The 23,345-nt window shown below is 41.0% G+C and overlaps 1 protein-coding gene across 2 annotated transcripts in view; it reads right to left on the bottom strand.

The window, feature by feature from the left end:
• Nucleotides 1–19,244: 19,244 nt before the first annotated feature.
• ATP6V1H (ATPase H+ transporting V1 subunit H) overlaps nucleotides 19,245–23,345 on the bottom strand; it is a 143,226-nt gene continuing 139,125 nt past the window's right edge. For both annotated transcript variants that reach the window (XM_032759779.2, XM_032759780.2), the window contains one exon: nucleotides 19,245–19,599. In XM_032759779.2, coding sequence (XP_032615670.1) covers nucleotides 19,539–19,599 — 61 coding nt within the window. In that variant the 3' untranslated portion in view covers nucleotides 19,245–19,538. The remainder of the gene's footprint in view (nucleotides 19,600–23,345) is intronic.

Below are 23,345 nucleotides of genomic sequence, written 5' to 3'. Positions count from 1 at the left end.
TCTGAGGGCCTGCCCACCCGCCTGGACAGTCAGGCCTGGAGGACAAGGACAGGCGTGCAGAGACACACACACACACACGCACACACACACAGACACACACACACACCATCGGAGAGTAAACTTGTGCAGGGCTTGGATGACCAGCACTCTCCTTCATTTACTAGAAAATCCTGAAAGGGCCTAGGCAGCTCAGGAAGGAGCCCAGCAGAGAGCACCGCAGGGGGGACCAGAGAAGCGTCCAAGGACCAGCGCTCCCTGCGCATGCGCCAGGCTCTGAGCTAACTCCTCCTGCCTGGCAGTCACCAGCCCTGTCTCATTGGAACACGTTGTGGGGACCAGGTCTCAAAGCTGATGGGCGGGGGAGCTGGAATTTCAGCTTCTCTCTATCTGACCTCGACAGTCATGGCTTGGTTTTCTCTTATCTTTATTTTAAGAATTACCCTAAATATGTCACCATGAATATTTAACATAAAACTCAAAAGTTAAGCAACATTTATTTCCTCCTTCCAAGCAAAGTGAGGACCTTAGAACACAAAGTCAGAACACAATTCTCGAAAATTAGTCTATTATTGTCTGAATTTTTTTTTTTTTTTTGACAGAATCTTGCTTCCTTGCCAAAGCTGGAGTGCAGTGGCGCAATCTCAGCTCACTGCAACCTCCACCTCCCAGGTTCAAGAGACTTTCGTGCCTCAGCCTCCCGAGGAGCTGGGATTACAGGTGCACACCACCATGCCCAGCTAATCTTTGTATTTTCAGTAGAAATGGGGTTTCACCATGTTGGCCAGGCTGGTCTCGAACTCCTGACTTCAAGTGATCTTCCTGCCACGGCCTCCCAAAGTGCTGGGATGACAGGCATGAGCCACCACACCTGGCCTGCACATAAATTTTTAAATCAGCTTGTCAGTTTCTCTAAAAAAAAATGCATTTCTATCGAGATTGTATTGAATCTATGGATTAATTGGGGAGAATCGACATCTTAAACATACTGCATCTTCCAACCCATGATCATGATATAATATCTCTCTTCATTTGTTTAATCTTCTTTAATTTGTCTCAGCAATGTTTTATGGTTTTCAATGTACAGGTTTTGCATCTATTTTCTTGAATTTTGTTGAGTATTTCATATATTTACACTCTTACATTTCAATTTCTAATTAGCAGAAATAAATGCATTTGATTTGTTTTTGGTTTTGTTTTATTATACTTTAAGTTCTAGGGTACATGTGCACAATGTGCAGGTTTGTTACATATGTATACATGTGCCATGTCAGTGTGCTGCACTCGTTAACTTGTCATTTACATTAGGTATATCTCCTAATGCTATCCCTCCCCATCCCACAACAGGCCCCGGTGTGTGATGTTCCCCTTCCTGTGTCCAAGTGTTCTCATTGTTCAATTCCCACCTATGAGTGAGAACATGCAGTGTTTGGTTTTCTGTCCTTGCGATAGTTTGCTGAGAATGATGGTTTCCAGCTTCATCCATGTCCCTACAAAGGACATGAACTCATCATTTTTTATGGCTGCATAGTATTCCACGGTGCGTATGTGCCATATTTTCTTAATCAGTCTATCATTGATGGACACTTGGGTTGGTTCCAACTCTTTGCTATTGTGAATAGTGCCACAATAAACATACCAGTGCATGTGTCTTTATAGCACCATGATTTATAATCCATAGGGTATGTACCCAGTAATGGGATGGATGGGTCAAATGGTATTTCTAGTTCTAGATCCTTGAGGAATCGCCACACTGTCTTCCACAATGGTTGAACTACTTTACAGTCCCACCAACAGTGTAAAAGTGTTCCTATTTCCACATCCTCTCCAGCACCTGTTGTTTCCTGACTTTTTAATGATCACCATTCTAACTGGTGTGAGATGGTATCTCACTGTGGTTTTGATTTGCATTTCTCTGATGGCCAGTGATGATGAGCATTTTTTCATGTGTATGTTGGCTGCATAAATGTCTTCTTTTGAGAAGTGTCTGTTTATATCCTTTGCCCACTTTTTGATGGGGTTGTTTGATTTTTTCTTGTAAATTTGTTTAAGTTCTTTGTAAATTCTGGATATTATCCCTTTGTCAGATGGGTAGATTGTAAAAATTTTCTCCTGTTCTGTAGGTTGCCTGTTCACTCTGATGGTAGTTTCTTTTGCTGTGCAGAAGCTCTGTAGTTTAATTAGATCCCATTTGTCAATTTTGGCTTTTGTTGCCATTGCTTTTGGTGTTTTAGTCATGAAGTCCTTGCCCATACCTATGTCCTAAATGGTATTGCCTAGGGTTTCTTCTAGGGTTTTTATGGTTTTAGGTCTAACATGTAAGTCTTTAATCCATCTTGAATTAATTTTTGTATAAGATATAAGGAAGGGATCCAGTTTCAGCTTTCTACATATGGCTAGCCAGTTTTCCCAGCAGCATTTATTAAATAGGGTATCCTTTCCCCATTGCTTGTTTTTGTCAGGTTTGTCAAAGATCAGATGGTTGTAGATGTGTGGTGTTATTTCTGAAGGTTATGTTCTGTTCCATTGATCTATATCTCTGTTTTGGTACCAGTACCATGCTGTTTTGGTTACTATAGCCTTGTAGTATAGTTTGAAGTCAGGTAGCGTGATGCCTCCAGCTTTGTTCTTTTGGCTTAGGATTGTCTTGGCAATGCAGGGTCTGTTTTGGTTCCATATGAACTTTAAAGTAGTTTTTTCCAATTCTGTGAAGAAAGTCATTGGTAGCTTGATGGGGATAGCACTGAATCTACAAATTACCTTGGGCAGTATGGCCATTTTCATGATATTGATTCTTCCTATCCATGAGCACGGAATGTTCTTCCATTTGTTTGTGTCTTTTATTTCATTGAGCAGTGGTTTGTAGTTCTCCTTGAAGAGGTCCTTCACATCACTTGTAAGTTGGATTCCTAGGTATTTTATTCTCTTTGAAGCAATTGTGAATGGGAGTTCACTCAAGATTTGGCTCTGTTTGTTATTGCTGTATAAGAATGCTTGTGATTTTTGCACACTGATTTTGTATCCTGAGACTTTGCTGAAGTTGCTTATCAGCTTAAGGAGATTTTGGGCTGAAACAGTGGGGTTTTCTAGATATATAATCATGTCATCTGCAAACAGGGACAATTTGACTTCCTCTTTTCCTAATTGAATACCCTTTATTTCTTTCTCCTGCCTGATTGCCCTGGCCAGAACTTCTAACACAATGTTGAACAGGAGTGGTGAGAGAGGTCATCCCTGTCTTGTGCCAGTTTTCAAAGGGAATGCTTCCAGTTTTTACCCATTCAGTGTGATATTGGCTGTGGGTTTCTCATAAATAGCTCTTATTATTTTGAGGTATGTCACATCAATACCTAGTTTATTGAGAATTTTTAGCATGAAGGACTGCTGAATTTTGTCAAAGGCCTTTTCTGCATCTATTGAGATAATCATGTGGTTTTTGTCTTTGGTTCTGTTTATATGATGGATTACATTTATTGATTTATATATGTTGAACCAGTCTTGCATCCCAGGGATGAAGCCCACTTGATCATGGTGGATAAGCTTTTTGATGTGTTGCTGGATTCAGTTTGCCAGTATTTTACTGAGGATTTTTGTATTGATGTTCATCAGGGATATTGGTCTAAAATTCTCTTATTTTGTTGTGTCTCTGCCAGGTTTTGGTATCAGGATGATGCTGGCCTCATAAAATGAGTTAGGGAGGATTCCCTCTTTTTCTACTGATCAGAACAGTTTCAGAAAGAATGGTACCTGCTCCTGTTTGTACCTCTGGTAGAATTTGCTGTGAATCTGTCTGGTCCTAGACTTTTTTGTTGGTAGGATATTAATCATTGCCTCAATTTCAGACCCTGTTATTGGTCTATTCAGGGATTCAACTTTTTCCTAGTTTACTCTTGGGAGGGTGTATGTGTCGAGGAATTTATCCATTTCTTCTAGATTTTCTAGTTTATTTGCATAGAGGTGTTCATAGTATTCTCTGATGGTAGTTTGTATTTCTGTGGGATTGGTGGTGATATCCCCTTTATCATTTTTTATTGCGTCTATTTGATTCTTCTCTCATTTCTTCTTTATTAGTCCTGCTAGCGGTCTATCAATTTTGTTGATCTTTTCAAAAAACCAGCTCCTGGATTCATTGATTTTTTTGAAGGGTTTTTTGTCTCTATTTCCTTCAGTTCTGCTCTGATCTTAGTTATTTATTGCCTTCTGCTAGGTTTTGAATGTGTTTGTTCTTGCTTCTCTAGTTCTTTGAATTGTGATGTTAGGGTGTCAATTTTAGATCTTTCCTGCTTTCTCTTGTTGGCGTTTAGTGCTATAAATTTCACTCTACATACTGCTTTAAATGTGTCCCAGAGATTCTGGTATGGTGTGTCTTTGTTCTCATTGGTTTCAAAGAATATCCTTATTTCTGACTTCATTTTGTTATGTACCTAGTAGTCATTCAGGAGCAGGTTGTTCAGTTTCCATGTAGTTGAGTGGTTTTGAGTGAGTTTCTTAATCCTGAGTTCTAGTTTGATTGCATTGTGGTCTGAGAGACAGTTTGTTATAATTTCTGTTCTTTTACATTTGCTGAGGAGTGCTTTACTTTCAACTATGTGGTCAATTTTGGAATAAGTGCAATGTGGTGCTGAGAAGAATGTATATTCTGTTGATTTGGGGTGGAGAGTTCTGTAGATGTCTATTAGGTCCACTTTGTGCAGAGCTGAGTTCAATTCCTGGATATCCTTGTTAACTTTCTGTCTCGTTGATCTGTCTAATGTTGACAGTGGGGTGTTAAAGTCTCCCATTATTATTGTGTGGGAGTCTAAGTCTCTTTGTAGGTCTCTAAGGACTTGCTTTATGAATCTGGGTGCTCCTGTATTGGGTGCATATATATTTAGGATAGTTAGCTCTTCTCGTTGAATTGATCCCTTTACCATTATGTAATGGCCTTCTTTGTCTCTTTTGATCTTTGTTGGTTTAAAGTCTGTTTTATCACAGACTAGGATTGCAACCCCTGCCTTTTTTTGTTTTCCATTTGCTTGGTAGATCTTCCTCCATCCTTTTATTTTGAGCCTATGTGTGTCTCCGCATGTGAGATGGGTTTCCTGAATATGGCACACTGATGGATCTTGACTCTTTATCCAATTTGCCAGTCTGTGTCTTTTAATTGGAGCATTTAGCCCATTTACATTGAAGGTAAATATTGTTATGTGTGAATTTGATCCTGTCATTATGATGTTAGCTGGTTATTTTGCTCATTAGTTGATGCAGTTTCTTCCTAGCATCAATGGTCTTTACCATTTGGCATATTTTTGCAGTTGCTGGTACCTGTTGTTCCTTTCCATGTTTAGTGCTTCCTTCAGTAGCTCTTATAAGGCAAGTCTGGTGATGACAAAATCTCTCAGCATTTGTTTGTCTGTAGAGGATTTCGTTTCTCCTTCACTTATGAAATTTAGTTTGGCTGGATATGAAATTCTGTGTTGAAAATTATTTTCTTTAAGAATGTTGAATATTGGCCCCCACTCTCTTCTGGCTTGTAGAGTTTCTGCTGAGAGATCCACTGTTAGTCTGATGGGCTTCCCTTTATGGGTAACCTGACCTTTCTCTCTGGCCGCCCTTAACATTTTTTCCTTCATTTCAACTTTGGTGAATCAGACAATTATGTGTCTTGGAGTTGCTCTTCCAGAGGAGTATCTTTGTGGCGTTCTCTGTATTTCTTGAATTTGAATGTTGGCCTGCCTTGCTAGATTGGGGAAGTTCTCCTGGATAATATCCTGCAGAGTGTTTTCCAACTTGGTTCCATTCTCCCCGTCACTTTCAGGTACACCAATCAGATGCAGATTTGGTCTTTTCACATAGTACCACATTTCTAGGAGGCTTTGTTCGTTTCTTTTTACTCTTTTTTTCTCTAAACTTCTCTTCTGGCTTCATTTCATTCATTTGATCTTCAATCACTGATACCCTTTCTTCCAGTTGATTGAATCGGCTACTGAAGCTTGTGCGTTTGTCATGTAGTTCTCGTGCCATGGTTTTCAGCTCCATCAGGTCATTTAAGGACTTCTCTACTCTGGTTATTCTACTTAGCCATCTGTCTAATCTTTTCCCAAGGTTTTTAGCTTCTTTGTGATGGGTTCGAACTTCTTCCTTTAGTTTGGAGAAGTTTGGTCATCCGAAGCCTTCTTCTCTCAACTCTTCAAAGTCATTCTCTGTCCAGCTTTGTTCCGTTGCTGGTGAGGAGCTGCATTCCTTTGGAGGGGGAGAGTCACTCTGATTTTTAGAATTTTCAGCTTTTCTGCTCTGTTTTTTCCCCATCTTTGTGGTTTTATCTACCTTTGGTCTTTGATGATGGTGACATACAGATGGGGTTTTGGTATGGATGTCCTTTCTGTTTGTTAATTTTCCTTCTAACAGTCAGGACCCTCAGCTGCAGGTATGTTGGAGTTTGCTGGAGGTCCACTCCAGACCCTGTTTGCCTGGGTATCAGCAGCAGAGGCTGCGGAAAAGCGAATATTGCTGAACAGCAAATGTTCCTGCCTGATCATTCCTCTGAAAGTTTCGTCTCAGAAGGGTACCCAGCCATGTGAGGTGTCAGTCTGCCCTTACTAGGGAGTGCCTCCCAGTTAGGCTACTTGGGAATCAGGGACCCACTTGAAGACGCAGTCTGTCAATTCTCAGATCGCAAACTCCATGCTGGGAGAACCACTACTCTCTTCAAAGCTGTCAGACAGGGATATTTAAGTCTGCAGAGGTTTCTGCTGCCTTTTGTTCAGCTATGTCCTGCCCCCAGAGGTGGAGTCTACAGAGGCAGGCAGGCCTCCTTGGGCTGCAGTGGGCTCCACGCAGTTCGAGCTTCCTGGCCACTTTGTTTACCTACTCAAGCCTCAGCAATGGTGGGTGCCCCTCCCCCAGCCTCGCTGCTGCCTTGCAGTTCGATCTCAGACTGCTGTGCTAGCAATGAGCAAGGCTCCATGGGCATGGGATCCTCCGATGCCTCGCCCCGCCTCATGCTGGGTGCCCTGCACCCACTGTCTGACAAGCCCCAGTGAGATAAACCCAGTGATTTCCAGAAATGCAGAAATCACCCATCTTCTGCATCGCTCATGCTGGGAGCTGTAGACTGGAGCTGTTTCTATTCAGCCATCTTGGAACTGCCCTGAGGGTTTTTATAATGAGTTTTATCAAATGCTTTTTCAGCATCAACTGAAATGATCATATGGTTTTTGTCCTTCATTCTGTTAATACAATGCGTCACATTGATTGATTTGTGTATGTTGAACCATTCCTGCATTTCTGGGATAAATCCCACTTGGTCATGATGAATGATCTTATTAATGTATTGTTGATTCAGTTTGCTAGGATTTTGTTAAGGACTTTTATATCAGTTTTCATTAGGGATATTGGCCCGTAATTCCATTTGTTTGTTTTGTTTTTTTGTTTGTTTTTTTGTCATTGTTTTTGTTTTTTGATGTGTCTTTGTCTGGTTTTGTTATCAGGGTAATACCGGCCTCAGAGAGTGAGTTTAGAAATATTCTCTCCTCCTCTGTTTTTTGGAATAGTTTGCAGAAAATTGGTATTAGTTCTTCTTTTAATGTTTGGTAAAATTTGGCAGTGAAGCCATCAGGTCCCAGGCCTTTCTTGGCTGAGAGACATTTTATTATGGCTCCAATCTCATTACTTGTTATTGGTCTGTCCAAGTTTTTAATTTCTTCTTGATTCAATTTTGAAGATTGTATGTGTCTAGGCATTTATCCATTTTTCCAGGTTTTCCAATTTATTGGCATATAGTTGCTCATAGTAGTCTCTAACGATCCTTTGAATTTCTGTGGCATCCATTGTAATGTCTCATTTTTCATGTCTGATTTCATTTGGGTATTCTCTCTTTTTTTCTTGGTCTGGCTAAAGGTTTGTCCATTTTATCTTTTCAAAAAAACAACTTTTCTTTTTATTCATCTTTTGGGTTTATTTCATTTCAATTTCATTTATTTCTATTCTGGTCTTTACTATTTCTTTTTTTCCACTAATTTTAGGTTTAATTTGTTCTTTCTTTTCTAGTTCTTTAAGATGCATTGTTAGGTTGTTTATTTGAAGTTTTTCTCTTTTTGATGTAGGCATTTATTGCTATAAGCTTTCCTCTTATTACTGCTTTTGCTGTATCCCACAGGGTTTGGTATGTTGTGTTTCCATTTTCTTTTGTTTTAAGAAATTTTTAAATTTCCTTCTTAATTTCTTTATTGACCCTTTGGTCACTCAGGAGCATACTGTTTGTGTAGTTTCCCAAGTATCTTTTTCTCTGTTGTTTTTTTTTTTTTTTTTTTTTTTTGACAGAATCTCACTCTATCACCCAGGCTGGAGTGCAGTGGCATGATCTCAGCTAACTGCAACCTCTGCATCCCAGGCTTAAGCGATTCTTCTACCTCAGCCTCCCAAGCAGATGGGATTACAGGTGCCCATGACCACACCAGACTAATTTTTGTATTTTTAGTAGAGACAGCGTTTCATGACATTGGCCAGGCTGGTCTCAAACTCCTGACCTCAAGTGATTCAACCACCTTGGCCTCCCAAAGTGCTGGGATTACAGGCGTGAGCCACCATACCTGGCCTTTTTTTATGATTTCTACTTTAATCCTATTGAGGTCAGAGAAGATACTTGATATGAACTTCAGTTTCTCTGAATGTCTTAAGACTTGTTTTGTGGCCTGACATGTGGTCTCTCATTGAGAATGGTCCATATGCTCAGGAGAAGAATGTGTATTCTGCAGTTATTGGATGAAATGTTCTGTAAATATCTATTAGGTCCATCTCGTCTATAGCGCAGAAGAAGAAACAGCATCTGATGTGTTTTCATCTGCACTATAGACCAAATGGACCTAATATTGCATATTAAGAAGCTGATGCTTCTTTGTCAAATTTCTGTATTTGCAATCTGTCTAATGCTGAAAGTGGGGTGTTGAAGTCTCCAGATATTATTGTACCAGGGTCTATCTCTCTCTTTATCTCTAATAATATTTGCCTCCATCTGGCATCCCTTCTTTCCCCATGCTGTGCTCACAGTGGTGCAAAACGAGCATTCCAGAATGGAATCCAGGCCAGTGATGGGGGGATTGTCCTTGAAGAAGCCATTGGAGTCGCACTTGCCAAGGACAGTATGTGTCCTCTTTGCAGAAAAGGATGTTAAGAGCCTAGTCCAGTGAAACGTTTAACGTTGATGGGTTATATTCCCCTAGCCTGAAATGTACCACTGAGTTGCTTCCTCGATTTTCCTCATTATAAGTGCACTTTGTAAAAGACTTCAAAAGTTCAGACCAGTATTTTAAAAAACAAAGCCTCCAGCCTGGAGACACACAGCCCCTACCCGGCAGGGGCATTCAGGGAGCACCCTTCTTGGGGCCCCCTGTTGGTGACAGGCTTAGGAAAAGCAGGCAGAGCCTATGGGATCTGCTTCTAGGGCACCAGCATCAGCTTCTGACTGTGCTCACAAGGGGACTCAGTCTTCCAAGGCCCAGGGCAAGTGCAGTCATCTTCAGGGTGAGCTGATGTGCTGGACCCATGCCCATTGCAGGGCTCTCCTTCCAGAGTACCTTCCTCCTGGACACCCACACTTCACTCTCCTAACCCCTGGCTCCCCAACAAGCCACCCCGACAGAGACACCAAGGAGGAGGTACTTTAGGGGAGCCCAACAGACCCAGACAGGCAGACGCACACTGAAAATCCCGTGGGATTTCTTGCCCGAGATGAATACAGCATGTACTGAATGATAATAAGCATCAGGTGCTACAGAATAGCGATTTCATCTGACTTGCTGCCAACATAGGGCTGGAGAGCACATTGGCATTCCCTTTAAGCAGGGATTGTTTTGGTGCTTTTCTTACACTGGCAATGGTGTACATCCCAATCCAGGCCTCGTGCAGAACCCGGACAGAGGCTCCGATTCCTTCCAGTCCTCCAAGCTCTCTGGGAGGTTGCCCTCTGCACCACCCCAGAGTCAGAGGGGCTTCTGGATCCAGCTCTGCTGCCTTGGGCCTCTTTGCTGGTGGAACCCTGCTATGTTCAGATACCTCCGCTCCTCCAGCTGCTTCAGGGGAAGGTGGTGCTTGGCCAGATCCCTACTGATATGGTGTGAATGTGTGTCCCCCTCAAATCTCATATTGGAATGTGATCCCCAGTGTTAGAGATGGGCCCAGTGGAAGGTGTCTGCATCAGGGGGGTGGTGGGTCCTTCACGAATGAGATGGAGCCGTCCTCTTGGTAATAAGTGAGTTCTTGCTCTATTAGTTACTGCGAGGGCTGATTGTTAAAAGGAGTCTGACACCTCCTCCTCTCTCTCTTGCACACTCTCTTGCCATGTGACACCCCTGCTCCCTGTTTGCCTTCCACCAGGAGTAAAAGCTTCCTGAGGCCTCACCAAAAGCCAAGGTGATGCTGGTGCCTGCAGAATTTGCCTGTACAGACTGCAGAACTCAGAGCCAAATAAAACTCTTCTCTTTATAAATTACCCAGCCTCAGATATTCCTTGATGGTAACACAAAACAGACTAACCCACCAACTGTAAAAGTGTGCAAGGCCATCCTATTTAACCTCACTGCCCTGCCATTGACCATGCGCTGCTTTCCACCCATGAGAAGCAAGTGGTTGCCGGTAGGGACCTGTAGATAAAAGACGTGGAGAGAGGCTGAAACCTGGTGTCTGGGCCAGAGGGGAGTTGGCTGCAGCACGCAGTCACAGGGCTGTGGGCCCAACTGAGAGTCCAGAGACTGACATACCTGGGCTTCTTGTAGGGGACTCAGGTATTGTCTTTAGGTTACTTTCAGTCAAGTTTCCTACTACTTGCGACCAAAAGTATCTTAAAGGATACATTTATGTAAGACTTACAGGACTAGACCTCATCACTCAACACTAAATACTCTGCAGGCCAAAGCTGTTATAACAAACCCAAAATTCCGATTCAGTTTACTATAGCCTTACCGATAATGAACTGTACAATAAAAAGTGAGATGAATCACAGCCATGTCTCAAAAGAGTAAAACATAAAATAAAATAAATGGGCAAGTGGCCAAAGCTGAGAGGCATTGACAATAAACCAATCATAGATTAAGGATTTGAAAATATGAACAGAATTTATTTGTATATTATAATAATAATTTTCCATGAGTAAATATAATTTATTCAACAACTGTAAAGATATCTTAGTATTAGGAAATTCATAGATTAATTTGGAGGTCACCTTAGGAGATTACATCGATAAGTCAAATATGAACGTCTACAGAATTATTTCAATAGATGCTACAAGGGCACAGAGAGAATTCAACATCTATCACTGATGGGGAGAAAACTCTAAGTAGACCGGGAGCAGGTGTATCCCTCCTTCACATAAATATCTCAGACCAACAGTTGTATCTTGCATAAGAGTGAAACACCACGGGCATCACCTTTAAAATTAAGCCCCACAAAAGATGCCCCACTAAGCAGCAATGTCCTGTGAATTCAGACCAATACGATAACTAATAAGGAACACTTTAAGTGCTTGTTATTTATGTACAGAGTGTTCATTAACCTTCACAACTCTACGACATAGGTACTGTCATTTTTCTATTTTACAGTCAATGAAGCTGAAGTCTAAACAAATCTGATAATATCAAATTCACAGTATGAGGCAGAGCTTACTGAGCCTAGATATCTCTGTTACTGACATAAAACAGAAGTGAATTGCATTCCTATGGGAAAGGAAATAAAACTGTTATTACTTATAGAATATATAATTATATACCCAGAAAAAAAAAGACTAAAATCTGTTAAAGTTAATAATAATATGGTAAAATGACTATATACAGGATAACTATTTACATATAATTATAAATAATGTTCCTATATGCTAGCAATAGTGGTTAGAAAATATAATGAAAACTTCTTTCACAACAACGACAAAAAAATTAAAATACAAGTAGAAATCACTTTAACAAGAATTCATGGAATTTATATGCTGAAACTCCAATAACTTCAGACACATTGACTAAATGGAGAGACATTCAATTTTTTTGGATGGGAAAAGTGAGTACTATAAAAATCTTCCCAAATTAATGTACAGATTAAAATAAATCACATCAAAATCTCAATGGAATCTTTTAAGACCTGAAAAAATAATTCAAATCTCATCTAGAAAAAAGAACTACAAAAAATAAAAATTCTAAAAAGTGTTAAGGGGAAAAAAGTTATCAGAGACGGGCCTACCAGATCTTACAAGTTATCATAAAACAACAACAATAAAGCCAGCATGGGCCCAAGTGGAGGCACATGGGAGCTCTTCTTACTCTTCTTGCTACTTTTCTGCATGTGTGAAATTACATCAAAATAAGGAATGACATTGTATCAAAGTCAATATGGGCGCCCACAGCACCTGAGTCTATTACACCAGGGGTCCCCCCCCCCCCCCCCCCCCCGCCACAGACCGTGGCCTGTTAGGAACCAGGTTGCATCGCAGGAGGTGAGCAGTGAGTGAGCAAAGCTTCGTCTGTATTTACAAGCACTTCCCATCGCTCACATTACTGCCTGAGCCTCACCTCCTCTCAGCTCAGTGGCAGCATTAGATTCTCACAGGAGCATGAACCCTATTGTGAACTCTGTATGTGAAGGATGCAGGTTGCATGCTCCTTATGAGAATCTAATGCCTGATGATCTGTCACTGTCTCCCATCACCCCCAGATAAGACTGTCTAGTTTCAGGAAAACAAGCTCAAGGCTCCCACTGATTCTACATTATGGTGAGTTGTGTAATTATCTCATTATGTATTATGATATAAAAATAATAGAAATAAAGTGTACAATAAATGTAATGTGCTTGAATCGTCCCAAACCATCCCCCTCCTGGCCAGTTCATGGAAAAATTGTCTTCCACAAAACCAGTCCCTGGTGCCAGAAAGGTTGGGGACCGCTGTGTTACACCACAGAGACTTATATCTCTGAATAGATCCCAATTGCAAGTCCTTGGAAAAGAATGCACTGAGGCCCGGTCACCTCTGGGCAGGGTGGCAGGCCCTGGGAGGCCAGGGTTTCTGTCTCAGGTGGGGAGGGCTCCTGGAGAAAGCGACCTGGAAGTCAGTTCAACCAGGCAAGGCTGACTGGACACTCACTGGGATAAAGCACTATATTCAGGAGTTAGGTCGGAAAGTCCACCTTTTAATCAGCCTAAGAAGACTGGAGACCAATAAGTGCATCTTCACAATCACTGAAATGCCTCTGAAGCACTGAGGTCTCAGTAGCAATAAAACAGAACTGTGATAAGATGATGCAAGGGAAGGATGAGTGAATGGACAGATGGACGGGCAGATGGCAGTGTAGAAAGAAGGGTGGATTGACAAGGGAGTAAACCTACCTGGATGGCCAGGAAGGATTTGGAACTCTTTCTACTCTGACCTTGCATAGTTCACTCTCCTTCATAACTGGCCTGACCCTTCCATTTACAAGTACCAAAAATGTTTTTCCCAGACAAGCTTGTCTCTTCTTTCATCATGCAAGCTTCACTGCAGCACCTTCTCCTCTGCCAGTGGGAATTAACTCCATACAAAATGCACTCCGTGTGTATCTTTCAGCAGGCCACCTGAGACGACGGTCAGCATCTCCTGTTTGCTGCCTGTGGGTCAGGCCCTGTTTGATCCCTGTGGGTCAGGATCCAGCCAGCAGTGCTGGCACGGAGGGTCACAGAGCAACCCGGGTGACATCGCCACACAAAGCCCAGCCAAGCCCACTCCTTCGAGGGCAATGAAGGGCATGGCTGCCCCCCAGAGGGCTGGCCCTCAGAGGGTCAAGTCCAGCACACACAGATGTTGTGTTGTGTGATAGTTTTGCAGCAACCAGCCAACTCAAAACCTCACTTGTGTGATCATTTCTCCAAACACTCTGGGAGGCGGGTCACAGCCACACGGTCAGATTGACATCACACGACACACATTTGCCTCACCTCCTTATGCCAAAATAAGGCATATTCAGTTTTATCTCCACTAATGGCTCTTTAGCTATACCTTGTAATTTCAGTTTATTGTTTAATGGTTGCTGTAGATAATTAAATATGCATCCTTAACCTAAAATGTGACCTAAAATGTTTAGCATTGAAATAGAAATATTTTACATGACAAAAATAAACAATTATGGTTTTAGAATAAACATTTTTAAAAGTAGACCCTTAAATTTAACCCTTGTTCTATATTCCAAAGGTAGGATTTGGCTCAAATATTGAAAATTACAAGAAAGTGATGCCGGTTCAAAATTAGAAACATTCTAACTGGACAGGTTGCCTGTTGCTGGTATCAGTGAAGTAGAAGCAGGATATTCACCTGCTATATGAAATAATCATATTAAACTATGTATAATGGTTACAATTTGTTTGTAATCCTCAACTCATACTGATTTTAATTCTCAGAACTGCAGATGCTAAGCATTGTTAGAATGAATGGCCTTTATAATCTTTTCAAATGTGAGTCCATATACTCTGGTACATCTGCCCCCCTTATTCCCAAATTTAATCTATGCTTATTCTAATATGGACCTTATACATCAACAATGATTAAAAATACCACCTTAAAGGCTGGGCCCAGTGGCTCACGCCTGTAATCCCAGCACTTTGGAAGGCTGAGGTGTGTGGATCACCTGAGGTCAGGAGTTTGAGACCAGCCTGGCCAACATGGCAAAACCCCGTCTCTACTAAAAATACAAAATTTAGCCAGGCGTGGTGGCAGGCACTTGTAATCCCAGCTACTCAGAAGGCTGAGGCAGGACAATCGCTTGAATCTAGGAGGTGAAGGTTGCAGTGAGCCGAGATCATGCCACGGCACTCCAGCCTGAGTGGCAAGAGCGAAATTCCGTCTCAAAAACAACAAAAACAACAAAAAATCCTTTGGGATTTCAGTTTAATCATGATGAACTAACACACATACTCATTTCTGCTTCCTCTGCAACCCCACTTGAAAGGCTAGAAGGGATTTTTAAAAAAAGGTTGGGTGGGACAAACAAAAGAAAAACAAAAGGAATAAGCCCATGAGGACAAAGAAAAGAAAACAAGATGACAGCAAATGCTCTCAGGAAAATTTTGGTAGCAGGACAGTTGGTGGACAAATGATAACTTAGGTTTCTGCTTTTTCCACTCTATTGGCAGCCTGCGAAGAGGTGGGCATTTGGGAGTGGTGACAGAAATAAGCCATGTAGCACGCCAGAAAACGTTCTCTCCACAAATCTGAGACCTAGAAACAATGAGTTTCCTGGAGGGGGCCATGCTGAAACACTTATAATTCTGGATGAGTAAGGGCAGGAGTCCTGGATCCTTGCCAGTTACTGTAGCTATTGTTACTGGTGGGCTTAAAGTCTACTTTGTTGCTACTTATTTTCTTTGTTTTTTTTTGTTTTGTTTTGTCTTGTTTTCGAGACTGAGTCTCGTTCTGTTGCCTAGGCTGGAGCGCAGTGACACGATCTTGGCTCACTGCAACCTCTGCCTCCTGGGTTCAAGCGGTTCTCATGCCTTAGCCTCCCAAGTAGCTGGGATTACAGGCACCCACCACCTCGCTCGGCTAATTTTTGTATTTTTAGTAGAGACAGGGATTCACCACATTGGCCAGGCTGGTCTTGAACTCCTGACCTCAGGTGATCCACCCACCTCGGCCTCCCACAGTGCTGGGATTACGGGCGTGAGCCACCATGCCCGGCCTCCTTGCAACTCATTTTCTGTGTGTCTTCTCTCTCCCATGTTCTTCTGCACTCTTTTGGATTAATCAAGTATTTTTTGTATTCAATTTTATCTCCACCAATGGCTCTTTAGCTAGCTATACCTTGTAATTTCAGTTTGTTTATCATTTCAGTGGTTGCTCTAGGGAATTAAATACATATCCTTAACTCATCACAGTCTACTTCATATTCCTGTTATATCACTTCCTATCTAATGTAATCTGCTGTCTTACGGGAGCAGAAGTTCTTTGCCTCACCATGCAACCTTTGTGCTATTGTTTCAAATATTTTATTTCTACATGTTACAAACATTATTATTTGGTGCTCTTCGTAGATTGGTTCTTTCAACCAATTTCCTGGATATATTTTTTCTTCCTTTGTAAAGGGAAAAAGACACAGGTCAACATAGTACTGAAAGATAAAACCATCTCAGACAAGTATTCCTTCAATCACGGAAGTGTTTCTTCCACTTTTATCCTATTTTTGGAAGAGTAATCAACACTCCAAGAACTAAAAGAGAAGGGAACTCGTGTCAGATTTGCATACAATGTTGAAGGAATTTAAAATTATTTATAGCTCCTTCTTCTTTCCAACTGACTTTTTCATTGTAAATTTGTTCAGAAAGTTAAAGGCACATCTCTTAACCAGAACAGAACATTTTGTACAGCAAAACGAGAGAAATTTCAAACTAAAAGAGATTTCATCACAAGGTTCGTATTTGGGAAGTAACTTTGCCACCTACCAACTTTGAGTAGTTTCAAAATTTAGTCTAAAATATTATTTTCAAAGACAAAGTATGAGAACGGAGAACTTTTAATTTTCAGATAAATGCATCAAAATTTGGATCTGTGCTTTCCAAGATTTAAGAGCTAGTTGTTAGAAATTATTTAAATTTTAATTATATGAAAATTAACACCAATTACTCTGATGCAGCTAAATAGAAAGTAGAAAAAAATTTTAACTGGAGACATTCTGTAAATTTAATATTTGTGCCTGGCTAGGAACGACGTGTGGGAATGAACTTCACCTGCCAACGGGAGGTGCATCTTTTTAAAACATGCATCTTTTTAACAATTGTCAACAAGACCCAAAATAAGAATTAGTCAACAAGACCCAAAAGAAGAGTTTTCTAAGAAAGCAAGATATAATTTCATTCTCCCTTTTATGAGAATGTCTGTATGCTTCTCAAAATCTAAAAATCAAAAGTTTTCTTTTTAAAAGGTACTATGTATACCTGCTGAGATTGGATATTTTAGCAATTGGTTTATTTAGTTTGGTTTCTGGTAAACTTTGTATAACCTATTATACCGTCAACAAAAAAACCCAATAAAACAATACCTCAACTCTACATTGCTTTTTTTCCCAGTGTATTTTTAGTGACATTATTCCTGACAAATTGAGAACAGAGGGTCAATGAGACACAACAGGATTTTAGACAGAAAGGGGAGAAATTGCCTCTTATTGGAGAAGGCATACAACACTTAACTCAGGGTTGTATATATCACTGAGATGAGCAATATCCAAGAACTTAGAAAGCTCCCTCATATACTGGCTTGCAAAAAAGAGACACGTAGGTGACGGATTCAAACCCAGTCGAAAAGGATGGACTTTTAACTCAACTGACAAAAAAAAAAAAAAAAAAAAAAGGCGGTGGCTGGTGGAGACTGTCCACAAAAACAAATGATGTACCCCACCAGCATCTGGATTGTCACACCCAGGTCCTAAGACTGCCAGTCTCAAGGTTTGTTGTTTAGCCCCTGTGAAAGCCTCACATGGTCACCACAAAGTGTCACCCTCAGTTCTGTGATCCACAGCACTTTTACTCCATTAACCGTGGCTGGCCTGAAATGCCCGGTCCTGGTCTTGCTTAGGTGAGGACTTAACGAAACCAAGGAAAATGTCAAAGTACAGAGAAAATGAAACTCAACAATCCTACACTGATCATATTGTGTAAACTGTGTTTACACAGGTGTAATAACACATTTTGTAATAACTGGGCTCTTTGTTTAGGCTGATTTAAAGATGCTTAAAAATGCTTAACAGTATTTTTACTACCTGTGTCCCTAGGTCAAGTTACCTGTATTTGACTCGTAAGTAATTTCTAAGATTTGGTTTGTCATATTATAAGTCTGCTTCATTAGGTGTTTGCAGTTTAATTGAACATGTAGGTGGTATTATAGTTTAAGGAGGGTTTAAGCATTGAATGTTAATCAAAAACATTGATAAGCAAAGGAAAAATGAAAGTGACTGCTTTCATGATTGTTATATGTTCTATAAGTTGGGTGTAAAAGTTTAAGATGGAAAAAAGGTACCTCGAGGGAATTAATTTTAATATACAAGATAATAACTAAGGCATGATTATATGGGAGTATTGCTTCCCATGTACAAAAGCACTTCTTAGGAACTAAAGCACTAATACTTTCTGCAAGAATGATTGTCACTGATTTCTACTTTAGAACTATAGGGCTGTGCAAAATGAAACTAAATCAGAAACTATGACACCAAACAATCCATGTATTCTTAACGAAATTCAGAAGATGGCCATGTCTCTGGTTACTAGGACTTCTAGAAATTAAGTGCCTTAAAATCCTAAAAATTTTATAGACCATTAATATATTAACATGAAAACTGATCTGCTAATGTAGTATCTGTAATTACTATGAGAAACGTTCTAGATAATGATTTTCCATGTTTCTAAAAGTAAACTACATATAAGCAATTTTTAAACTTTTAGTAAAAGAAAAAATCGGTTTGATCACACTACCTCTATTCTGGCAAACATGAACCCCTTTAAAGAAAATCATTCAAGTCATATGAACCCACTGACTAATTTGTCCATCATTTTAACTAATTTCTTCCACAGGAGTTCTATGTTGAAAATGAAACAACCTTTGATTCTTAAACAGGAGATGGATTCTACGAGTGGCTTTCTATAGGAAAAAAAAACTTACTAGAATAAATGTTTTATTAGCTTTAGCACATCTACTCAACATTCATAGAACTGCTAGGAATAAAAAGTGAAAAAACATGAAAATGAATGAAAAATGAGACTCAGAGAGATCAGCTGATGGGGTTAAAAAACAAAAGCCTCAGAGGAGGCCTGCAAGCCACATATGTACTGCTAAAGGGACGCGGTTCTAGAAACAAAAGGGGAGAGAATAAAATATATATTGGCAATGCTTAAACCAAAATGTATTAAGACAAAACAAACTTAAGGCACTAAAAACCAAGGATAAAAGTATTGAAAATAAATCTAACGCTAAAACTTCTCACTGAACTCCAAAAGCAAATCTTTTGAACCACAGTATCATGTTAAAAACTAAGATTTTAAAGTTGTGCTACTACTAATAGGGCTGCAGTGTGTGTGTGTGTGTGTGTGTGTAGATACACAGCTGATATATAGATGAACAGAGCTGCATAGAGACATAGATCGATAGAGATCGCTAGATCGATAGATTTTAAAACATTTATTTGCCATTCACTACTTTGCAACAATTCTCCCAATTTGGTTTGAAAAGAGACAACAGTTGACTTTTGTTCAAAGTCCAAGTAAAGAGAGAGGCCATGTTTGGCGTGAGAATCCTTTAATAACTATATTTATTTCCACAGAACAATAAATACAGAAATTGCAAGCAGTATATGTAACAGTAATATTTTCTTTAAATACAGAATCACCTACTTTTATACAACTTAACAGGCAAACATGTTTTTCTGTTGTTGTTGTTTGGAAATTAGCATTGCGAAAAGCTACATAACAGAGGAAATTCCAAGTAAAATCAAACAGTGTTCACTCTTCACTCTAAACACAGCGCTCCCACCACTGGTTCTGCATGGAGGCGGAGGGGAAGGCCAGAGGCAGGCTTAGCTTCGGGCGGCAGCGGTCTGGGGCTGCTCAGATTGGAGCTGCTTGCCAAGGTATTCCCTAAAAAATAAGAATGAAGTAAGGAGAATGAGAATTTCAATAGCAAAGAATCACTTCCAAAATTGAAACACATTATGCACTGTCATATATACTTAAACATCCAAAAATAATAAAAAAGTCCTAGAAAATTAAACTTTTCCAAATTTCAAAAGTACTTGTACTGTATGAATTCTACTTCATGTATCATACACAAACAAGTTATGACAAAGACAAACTAGTCATTCTTGTATTTTTATGAATAACTTGTAAAGTTATTACGATTACACAAACAGGTGATTACAAGGAAGTGTAATGACCTCCTGGGGAAAGACTACTTTCCTGTTCAGATAAAGGTCTTGTTTACTGCTACTGCCACTTCTGCAATCTAAGAAGTTCAAAATCACCTCAATTACGATTCTGAATGACCTCATAAATGAAAAACAAATGTCCTGCTGTTAGAGAATATGTGTATCTTCACCCTGGGATGACACAAGAGTATGTGAAAATAAATCACCAAAAGTAACACTGGGAGTGCCCACACCATCAGGAGCTACTGGTCTGGGCACTCACTCTACACCAGCACAGTCTAAAACTCACACAGAGACGGTCAGCCTAGAACCACAGAACAATCCCAGGAGCTGAGTAGCAGCACTCACTCCACAGATGGGGCAACTGGGGCTCAGAGCAGTGGTCCCCAATCCTTTTAGAGCACTCTCATTCAAAAAATAAGCATGTGCCCACAGTATGTGCATACTTAGCTCTAAAGTACACACAGACACCATTGTGAATTCCAGGACAGAAAACAATCTTGTCCCTATTTTCCTTTGAGGCACTTGCCCAAACTTTTGTTTTAGAACCAATTAGGAAGAAGAAAAAGAGGCTTTTTAAGAAAAAACTATTTAAAAGTTTTCCTCTTATAAAAAAGCATGAGTTTTGGAATAGAGACGTGGGTTTACATTCCAGCTCCATAACCTCCCGGGTATTCCCACGGGGGCTCTAGGAGGCGCTGGGTATGGAGGCCCTGGCTGGGCTGCAAGCATCAGGTACACTGTCAATGCCATCATCTCTTGCCTATCGCCTACCAACTGTGTGAGCATCGCCAAGAAACCACCTTTGGGGGCCACCCGATGTACACAGGTAAATATGACTCCACCTCTCTCCACAGTGGTCCAGAAGAGGGCAAGCATTTCACCTACGCTGCTCTCCCCTGCTACTGCCGCCTAGGCCAAAGCAGCAAAGATTTTAAGACAGAAAAGACAGAAGCACTGGGAATGAGGACGAGAAGCAAATGTCACGCAGTGGCGGAGTAGCAGGGAGGAGGAACTGGTGGCCCATTGCATGTAAAGTGTCACGCACCGCCCCCCCAACCCAAAGGCTGTTCATTTTTTAATACCATGAGACTGAATGAAGCATCCCAGGACATGAAAATGGGTTATGATCTTTTCCATCCTTCAAGGAAAGTTCTTATAACTGACTCATTAATTTTGGATGTCACATTAAAGTGTTTAATATTCTTGTGCTACCAGGAACTATGCTGACATAATTTAGACAATGGGATCTTATTTCCAACCAGAAGTTCATGCAAAGGCTGAAAGGGAAGCCATCCTATTATCTTTGTTAGACAGGAAAAACAAGAGTTTACAGTCACTATCAATGCTGCTCCTCTGGGAATGCCTGCAACTTGGGAGCATTTGTGGTCACACGGATTTGTTTTCTTGGTGGTGGAGGTAATAATATTTATGGCAAATTTCCAGAACTTATAAATATATTTTTCCTACATATATGTGAGAAATCAAGCCTGAAGTTAGATATGCTTCATTTTAAGGAGGTCTTCAAATATTTCAATTTTAGACTCTTTAGTGTGGAGCCTTAGAAAACATTCTAAAAGTGTACTCAAAGACACTGCGCCACTCTTCAATGACAGTAAGATGCGGTTCTCTCCCTAAAGCACTGATGTCAAGGACCAAGTTCTAAATGTAAGTTTCCAAAAATGACTAGTAAGAATGTACGGGAAAGCCTCCAGGAGCTCAGGCAGGGAACTGGTAAGTTATCACAAAGGGTCCTGTGCATCTGGTCACAGACAGGCTCCCACCTGCTCCATCCCTTCCAGAGGCCTGAGGGTAGTTCATTCCCCATATCAGACTTCACTAATACTTAGCAGACAACAAGTGGTGAAGATAATTGATTTCTTCACAAAACAAACACTCGAAGTGGGGCCAAAGTAGGACCGTAAAACCCAGCACAGGTGAGCTGTTCCAGCAGAAAACATAAAGACACATGCAGCCATGGCTTCCACCCCACCATCTTCCACTCGTTTTTGTCTTCCTGGTCAAAGATATAAATTACAGGTAACATCCTCTCCTACACAATTTTTTTTTTTTTTTTGTGAGACAGGATTTTGCTTCGTTGCCCAGGCTGGAGTGCAGTGGTGCGATCACAGCTCACTGCAGCCTTGACCTCCTGGGTTCAAGCCATCCTCCCACCCCAGCCTCTTGAGAAGCTGGGACTACAGGTGCTCACCACCATACCTGGCTAATTTTTGTATTTTTTGTAGAGACAGGGTTTCGTCATGTTGCCCAGGCTGGACGCTAACTCCTGGGCTTTAGCGATATGCCTGCCTCAGCCCCTAAAGTGCTCGGGTTACAGGCATGAGCCACCACACCCGGCCAGGCTTTCACTCTCGTTTATTCGTACAACAAGATAGCCCGGAGGCATCCACTTCTTCCTGACCTAAGTACGTGACACATAGAAAAATCAGCACCTCCTTTCTTCTACCTAGTTGAGAGTTTATGTAATTTGGATTTGGGGGAAGAACAAGGACTCATATATATGAAAAAGGGTCCAACTAAGAACCTGCACATCAGGGGCCCCAGGTGGAACTTTGTGAGCCTGGTTTGAGTATTGTAGGTCAAAAGGCCAAAAGCCCAGCAAGAGAAGAGCCCAGACAGGACTCATGGAAAGAAGAATCCAATTTCCTCCTCAAGCTTTCTTGAAATTGTTGTTCGTTATGGCATGTGGGGTGTTAGACGGCTTGCTAACATACCAGGAGGAACTGAACTGTGGCTCCACTGAAAAGGGTATTAAAAATACCTAACCTATACAAACTTTGGGGAAAATCTACTCCTTCGAACTTGGCTTTTATGTATTTTATTTTATTTTTCTTTTTTTAGAGACTGAGTCTCACTTTATTGCCCAGGCTGGAGTGCAATGGTGCGATCTCAGCTCACTGCAACCTCCGCCTCCCAGGTTCAAGTGATTCTCCTGCCTCATCCGCCCGAGTAGCTGGGATTACAGGCACGCACCACCATACCCGGCTAATTTTTGTATTTTTAGTAGAGATGGGGTTCTGCCATGTTGGCCAGGCTGGTCTCGAACTCCTGACCTCGTGATCTGCCTGCCTCGGCCTCCCAAAGTGCTAGGATCACTGCACCTGGCCAGCTTATAAAATATTATAGCTTGCTCCCCTGAATGTCAAATGACATTATGTAGTCAGTGAAAACATTCCCAAGACTGGGGGACACAAGCCTGCCTCTGAATCCTCTGTGCCAGGCACAGGGGGTCCTGGCATCAAGGGCCTGAAGCTGGGAACACAAGATAGCTGTTGCCATCTGCACCGCGTTCCGAGCCACCATGGAAGCTTTATCACAGGTATGCCCACACATTCTCCCCTCTCATTTTAGAACACCCTGTGAGCTGGGTATTATTAATATCGTCTCCCTTTTACAAAAGAGGAAACAGGGCCTCAGAAAACTTCATTAACTTGCCCA

Source organism: Hylobates moloch, unplaced genomic scaffold, assembly GCF_009828535.3.
Source record: "Hylobates moloch isolate HMO894 unplaced genomic scaffold, HMol_V3 SCAFFOLD_9, whole genome shotgun sequence".
Taxonomy (NCBI): Eukaryota; Metazoa; Chordata; class Mammalia; order Primates; family Hylobatidae; genus Hylobates; species Hylobates moloch.
This window is presented reverse-complemented; position numbering and strand designations above follow the sequence as displayed.